This window comes from Sinocyclocheilus anshuiensis, unplaced genomic scaffold, assembly GCF_001515605.1.
Source record: "Sinocyclocheilus anshuiensis isolate Anshui unplaced genomic scaffold, SAMN03320099.WGS_v1.1 scaffold547, whole genome shotgun sequence".
Taxonomy (NCBI): Eukaryota; Metazoa; Chordata; class Actinopteri; order Cypriniformes; family Cyprinidae; genus Sinocyclocheilus; species Sinocyclocheilus anshuiensis.
Genome location: NW_015549589.1, coordinates 75,070 through 82,924, shown reverse-complemented (window position 1 = coordinate 82,924; position 7,855 = coordinate 75,070). Strand labels below are relative to the sequence as shown.

The 7,855-nt window shown below is 36.6% G+C and overlaps 2 protein-coding genes across 4 annotated transcripts in view; both read left to right on the top strand.

Moving 5' to 3' along the window:
* Positions 1–2,208, top strand: part of LOC107658003 (synaptonemal complex protein SC65-like) — a 20,237-nt gene extending 18,029 nt beyond the window's left edge. The window contains exon 7 of the mRNA XM_016446381.1: positions 1,670–2,208. Within this exon, the coding sequence (XP_016301867.1) occupies positions 1,670–1,819 (150 nt within the window). The 3' untranslated portion in view covers positions 1,820–2,208. The remainder of the gene's footprint in view (positions 1–1,669) is intronic.
* A 4,345-nt stretch (positions 2,209–6,553) lies between these two features.
* LOC107658001 (oxysterol-binding protein-related protein 3-like) overlaps positions 6,554–7,855 on the top strand; it is a 41,719-nt gene continuing 40,417 nt past the window's right edge. The window contains exons 1-2 of one of the 3 annotated variants that reach the window (XM_016446376.1): positions 6,587–6,617; positions 7,306–7,363. The gene's annotated coding sequence lies outside the window, so the exon portion shown is untranslated. Of the gene's footprint in view, positions 6,618–7,305; positions 7,364–7,855 lie in introns of all 3 variants that reach the window. The other 2 variants (XM_016446378.1, XM_016446377.1) reach the window with 2 other exon arrangements.

The window sequence follows — 7,855 nt, the reverse complement described above, 5'->3', positions numbered from 1 at the left end:
GGCCGGTAACTTAAAAATTTAGTAGCCAAATTGGCTGGTGAGTGAAAAAGTTCATTTCAATCCCTGTTTATACTATCATTAAATAAGACTTGGTTGAGAGGATCACCTAATCGGTATTTCATTAAGCAGAATAAGGTGTGCCTGTGTTGGAATTCAACAGACACTGGAATGGAATGGCTGCTATACATGTAGAAATGCTAGACAAGTCAAGTTAGCGTGATACTAAAAATCATGGGCTGCACATCCAGCATCCATGGGCTTACACCAGCAGTAGCTTGGGGTAAGAACAATGGAAAAACTGGCTAGAGAAAGCTTTACCTTAAACCAGTTAACTTGTCATGAGTTTGAAAGTGGAAGAAGTTGGGTTTACACTTCCTGTCGTGGATCCTGTACCTTTCCAAGGTTTGAAGCTGGTCTGAGAAGCTGGACACCTTTGTCAGCAACAGCAAAATAGACGGGGAAACAGAAGCCTCTCTCATTCATGCAATGTCTCCCTCCTCCAAAACATCAGAGATCAATCACCAGATGATTGGGTGATTGTTTTGTCACTGGAAAGGAATATTAGACTGATGCCAACCAGGAAAACTTTGCAAGTTTTAACAATCTCCAGGTTGAGCTGGTTTTGTCCCGGGTGTGATTGGGTATGAACAGGTAGGCTTTAGGCTAATGAACTTGGTGTAGTGCTGCTTGCACACAGTGCCTTTGCCCTCTCTGAGGAAATACTGTGTGCTTTTCTATCCATGAGAGTCCCCCATTTCTGGTGAACACTGGATGCCATACTACTCTTTCCAGCGCTCGTCGATAGCTGAATTTGACAGAGGAATCTCGTACCAGGCCAATTATTAATGGTATGCCCCTTTTCAGGTGAGCCCGTCTAGTTGGGTTAAGTGCTTCATATGTGGTGATTTCCTTTTGGTAATCCCATATGATGTGTTTCCACTGTAAAGGCTCCCTGTCGGTAACCTGGCATCTACCGCTGTGCTGAGCGCTGCTCGCCTGCCAGTCATCGTGGGGGCGAGTCTCTTGCTTTCCAGGTAGAGCCCACCACAAGGACTTCTTCCATATGTGGTACTTCCCGCATACTGCTAATTACAGCCCACATTAAATGGAATGAAATTGAAGGAAAAATGTGGCTTTTTCAATGCAAACATATCAAAACATTAGCTAGCTACATACAAAAATGATCATGGAGCCACAATGCTAGCTCAAATTATGCTATATCATTCTCAACCAGTGAACATAAAGAAAATACAGATCATTCTAAGGCAAAAATGTTGTTTAAAAGAGATAAAAGGTGTGTTACATATATCCTACAGTTGACTAGACGTGGGGGGGGGTGGGTTAAACACTTTCATTTCTAAAAGCAGGTTAGTTCCAGGCCTGAGAGAGCGACCAACCACTGAACAACATGGTTCTAAATTTATTTTTCACTTTTTTAATTGCACGATGAAATAAATTACCTCAATATCACTGTGTGATGCCCTCCCACCAATGGTTTGAATGGGTGAGACAACTAACTGGAAATGTCCAAGGATCAAAGACGTTACTTCCTTCCGGCTAATAGCTGTTAAAATTGTCAATAGGCAGACATGTTTTTGAGTGTGTCCTATTGTCCTATTCATTAGACTGATGATATTAACGTGGTTATGAACTGTGTGTTTCTTAACAGGATACTGTAAGTTCAGAGGAAGCAGCATCAGCTCTGTCAAATCCTCCTGATGAAGAGTTTGAGGGAATCGGGGATTACGAGGAGTCTTTCCTGGCTGAATGGTGGCAGGAACCCAAAACTAAAGGAGATACAGGAGAGCCAGCTGAATAAGCACAAACCAAATCATATACTATTATTTATACTGGTACCCTGAGGGAGTCTTCATCTGGTGTCTTCCTCATCCCCTGTTGACTCTTTCCCCCTTTTTCATTGGAGATTAATTGTACTGTATCCAGTCTAACTTTACTTTTAACTAGAACATTTGGAGCTTTTGTATAATTTTGATGCAAGAAGTTTTATAATAACAGTCTCTCATCCAGATTTTTTTTTAGTTTAGATGAGCTCATTGAAACTGGAGACACATCACCAATCTAAACTCTGCTTAACAAAATCAGGTCTGTGTTGGGAATAGTATTTTTACATTAAACCTGTTTTTTATGTCTTTTGTTCCCTCCCATGTATTTCATGATGTGTTATCTATTAAAAAATATTTTTGTTGACATGAAATGTATCTGCATCTTTTCACATGCAATCTCTGTAATTCTGTCTGACACATAGCTGTTTTCATTTCAGGCTTTATAAGAGAGTTGCTGACACTGCCTATTGTTTTTAGGTTTAACCTTTACTGATAAGGAAGATTATATATCATAAGAATATGTGTAAATACACCTGATCAGATATGAGGCAAAATTCCAATTCTGCTGTAGCAGCTTAAAAAAAAAAACTGTGCCATTATTCAGCTCAATTATTTAGTGTTGCTTTAGATCGGTTTAATAGCCGTGTAAAGTTCATAAAGTTATGAAACAAGCTCAATTCAGCTAAGCAGCACAAAAAAGAAGACATAGTTTAAGTAGTGTTTACAAAGTGCTTTACGGAAGTGAAGCAATGAATCCATGGGTCTCGAGACAAAAAAAAAATAATAATCTAAAGTTATTTCAGTTATTATTTGTTGTGGTCTTCCTTTGTACATTTAAAATTGTTGTTTTTGTTTAGGTATTTTTTGTTGTTATCTGTGAATACAGCACTTCCTGTAACAACTGAAATAAACATGAAATGTATTGGTGGCCTAATCAACACTTTGTCACCTACCCTGGTCAAAAAGTCAAAATCCTTCAAAGAGCAAATGTACTTGGCAAAAGCCTAACCTGAGATGTCATTTCAACAATTCTGTGCCTTCTGAGTTTTAAAAATAAAATTTGAGGGGAAAAAAAGTTTTTAGGTGTATCCTATGATTAACAACAGGAACCTGCAAGCATCAGTCTTATAGGTCTAGCTAAATTTCCTAAATCGTATTGTTTTTATGTAACCGGTGACACATGAAGCCAAACTAAATGTATGGCCGGTGACATTTAATCTGATACAGAAAACAAATAAGCAGCCTCTCAGATGAAATTCCCCTTTTGTTCTTCTCCCATGAGGTTTCAATACAGAAAGGGAAGAGGAGGAGACAGAACAGGAATAAGTCAGCTTATGATATCACAACACTTAAACGAGAATCCCTCATTTCCATCAGGTAACCACTTAGGATGTGACAATGAACAATTTTGGGCAAATTCTACTCAACAGTACATCATATATATATATATATATTTAACAGTGTAATTTCAATACCTGTTACACAGTTAAAAAAAATCTTGTTTACCTCAAAACAACATGAAAATATGTAACGTAATGTCTCCTAAGATGACAAACATGCATAGTGTAAATATAAAAAGTATTATTTTCATTAATACACTGTCACACTTCACCAAGCTCTTCCTCTCCACAGACTGTTTCAGTTACTATTCCTGGATTTACCTGATTTCTCTGGTCACCCTTCATCTCCTGTGTTTCAAGTTATTCTAATTTTCTTTTCATCAAGTCAAGTCACCTTTATTTGTATGGTGCTTTATACAATAAAGTTCCCTTTCAAGGAATATGTATAAACTGCAATCTTGATGACTGCAATCATCAGCCTATCTTCAGGAAGCAACTGTGTGTGTGTGTGTGTGTGTTTGTTTGTGTGTGAATCCAATTAATAAAATGTGTTTCAGAAAGTGCATATCACCATGATTCTGTTACATTACAGGTGATGACAAACATGCGTTGTGTGTTATCTGTTTGCTGTGAGGAAGCTTCGCTCCTGTCTGGCTCTTTTCTACAGGAACATTTCTAAATCTTACTACTGCAGGGAATTAGGGCCCAGTGAATGGGTAAATGGCAGATCAGGGAATGGACTGAGTCATTAATATCACACTCTCTTATCTGTTGCCCCTCTTGGTTAGATCAAGCTGATGTAATTCTTCCCGCTGGGGCAGGATAGCAGTTAGGATGCTGACAGAGCAGCTCAGTGGACTCAATCTGTCTCATCTGTTGCCCTCACCAGTATATTAAATTTGGAGATATGCTTCCCTATAACCCATAGGAATAGTGATGTCTGAATCTATATTGACGTGTTTCTGAAAAGGAATGGGCATGTTGATAGAGAGTTCATGTGGGTGCTGTCAATATTTGCAGCCCGCTTCCTCATATTTCCTCATATTTTTGTAGCCTCCAGTACTTTAGGCAAGGTTGCAAAAGGTTAAAGACAAAATAGAAATATGGATGTCCAGTTTATGTAATCCTCTTCAGCATTTTTGTTTGAGGTGGCTGTACGATGTCAGTATGTCTCCTTGATACAAATATATAAGCAACCATCAGCCGAAAAGGGCTCCTTAGAAGAGATAGGTAGTCTATCTCAGTTCCCCCACCAGTCTCTAGGCTAGAGGTAGTAGCCTGACAGGCAATGGATAAATGAGAAAGTGGCTGGAATTGCCATTTTCCCTGTTGCCCCCTCCAGGTTCTTTAGCGAGGAGCCTCCCCAAAAACGCTGATTCATTCAGGAATGACAAGTGACTGTTTTTATGAATGGTTCAGTGAATCCTTGTTTTTATAAAATGTCTTTTAATATTAATTATTGTTTTTTGAACTGCATTTGCAAATGTGCTGATATTAGGAAGAACAGCTATATTCTATAAACGAATCATTGCACCTGTGCCAGAAGTGGTCCCTGAGCAAAGGATGAACCGAGAGAATACATTCTTAAATGAAGACGTTTAAGCTGCTAATTTTCAACATATTCTTAGTCTTTCTCCCTTCTCCTGACAAATCTGTACTTACAATGTTTTACAAATCTTTTATGGAATTTGTTTCAGCATGTCCTCACACAAATACAGACGCACATTCCTGTTACTCAATGTTCAATCCTGTAACCCTATTTTATTCCTGTTAATAATTTTTTTTCCTTAAAAATACATTTAAAACACAATTGTTTTTCAATTATGTTTGGTCTATCATTTATCCAGTTGTTTAATAAATTACATTATAAAAAATGACAAACCTTAATTTTTTATTAATTTTTTTCTAGAAAAATATGTGTGCATATATAGTGACAAATATTTTTTTTATCACAAACATCAATTATTTGAACTTGTAACCAATAATTTTTTGACAGTAATCACTTATTGAAGGGAAAAGAAAGGAATTAATTGATGTGTTTTTAAACATGCTTTTTAAAAGACGCATGAGTTTTGGTAACAGGACTGAGAAAAATGCATCCATCTTCTGCTAGAAACTTATGTTAAACTTAAAAAATATGTGTTATGTCTAAAAAAAAATGAAGTTTCATTTGGAGGAGTTACATACGTGTGTGTGTGTGTGTGTGTGTGTGTGTGCGTGCGTGCGTGCGTGTGTGTGGTTCAGGTATACCCAAAATGTCCCCACAAATATGGCAATATCCAAAATCCTTGTCCTTGTGGGGACATTTTTGGTCCCCATGAGGAAAATAGCTAATAAATCAAGCAGAATGAAGTGTGCTATGTGCCTGTATTAAGGCTTACTTAATGTGATTACACTACTGTGATTTCAACCGAGGGGCCTTTACACCTTTATTATGAAGTCACCACCGCATAATTATTGCTTGTAGTTATTAACAGCGAAGGACGTGGAAAAAAAAGAAATAAAAGTCGTCACCTTTATTATATTTTTATATTATTTATTTTATAAAGAAATGCTGTTTCAGATTTATCCAGAATAATGTGGAAGTAGCCTAATAATTACATGAATAAATCAATATACCAGAGGTATACTTTTTATATGACAAAAAGGACTGAACGTTCTCTAGTAATTTGCCATATATTTTATGGTGAAGTGTAGAGAGCAGGGAGAGGTAACCATTTTTATTTATTTATTTTTCAGTGGTTCAGGTCGTTTTTATTAATGTTTTAAATTATGTTTTTGAATTTGGAGTTATATTAATGCACTTTGCTTAATAATACAATTTATTTTAGAGTTAATTTTAAATACACACACACATACTGTATATGGTCCCTGGTGTATATAGCCTATTTGTGAGATGTAGGCCTCTATGTGTACATTTTATTTTTATTTTATTTTGTATGTTACGCTGCAGTTCAGTAGCCTAGTAGCGGGATAGCACCATCTCTCTGTAAGTAACCAAAGTTTGACGTACAGTACAAAACAGTACAACAACCTGAGTTACCAACGTTAACGCGTACTTCCTGATCTCTGCTGTTTTGAAAGATTTGGAAAACACAAACAAAATAGGCCTACACATAACCACTGATCAAACTACATTAAACAGAAATTAAGTTGCTTTTGATGAAGAGTTCTGATTTATTTATTTATTTTTAATAATAAGAGCTTTACTTTACATCGCAAAGTAAATAAAAGGTATTTTAGAATATTCTGTTCTGTTTCCTACAACACAGAGATACTAGCTCAAAACTAAATGATAAGGATTTTGAGGTTGCAAAAACATTAATTCAATCTCGCAGGCGTGAACACACCTCTGTGACGTCATGACCGTGATTCGGTAAGAGCGCGTGTGCAGTGAATGAGATGAGCTCGTGAAACTGTCCGGCTGTGTGAGGTAAGAGTCAACTAGTCTGTGCACAAAAATATGTTTCAGTGTCTATATTATGAGTCGTGGGGCATCGGTTTATGTGTTTTCGCTTCGGATTTTGTCATAGATGTATTGATACTGACAAACACAAGCAGTATTTTGTGAAAGTTACATAATTAATTGGCTGATTTGTTGTAATTAATGATCACTGAAGCCCAATGAACCGTCCATATTTTAGCTTTGGTATATTTGAAAGCTCTGCGTGTCACTCCGGTTAAATGAGTGCAACTGACTCGTTACATTTTATAACAAGCAATTAGTCGAAACAGTTGAAATCAGAAGACTGTAGTCATGTGATGAATCTAATTATAATAGCCTGTCTTCAAGTCTCTCTACTTGGTGTCAAATGATTTATTTGTTTTATGTAGCGTATTTTAGAGACATCTGCGCGTATTATGGGTTTTTAATAAGAGCATGCCAATAGACGGTAAACTCATCTGCACGCGCGTGTGTGTGTGATGTGCAGTGAAACTCTTAAACCTGAACTCATCTGAGCGGTCTGCTCACATTCCACACACACTCATCAGACCAGTCATGCCAAGCACTTTTTTTTTATATATATATATTTTTTTAAATATTCAGTTAATGAATGGAGCATTCAGAATCTATCTCAGTGGTATTTTCATGATAACATGCTGTTTCTTTACTATTTCAGTTTCATTGTGAAGAAGTGCGACAGAAGCTTTATAATCAGTTACTGGTGAACTCAGCAGGTAGTCCATAGCTTTACAAACCGTTTCAAATAGTTTAAGAGAAAAAACTTTTTTTTTCTTTCTTCCTAAACCTGTTTGTTCACATTGCTCAAATTCAGTGTCAAAGAGTCACCGAGGTTAGACAGGCCTACAATAAGTTGTTTACACACAGTTCATTTTGTCTTTTTAAACCGATTTGGCCTTATTTTGAGCTTTGTTTCTACCTTACAGCATTGTAGCATAAATGTTTCATCTTTTTCTTACCATCCTTTACATGTTTTGTTAGATTAGCTGAACTGTTATGAATCAGCCCCCCCCTGTAAATACTTTAATAACTGACTGTATTGATGCACAAATGTAATGTGATTGTATGGGCTGCCATAGACTCCATGACAGAAGAATAATGAAAGTATTAACAGATTTAACAGGTGCCTTTGCATCATTAGCATTTGACCACTATTTGATAAATATTAAAGTGAGATTATTCCCTTAAGATATGCATATTTATTTATT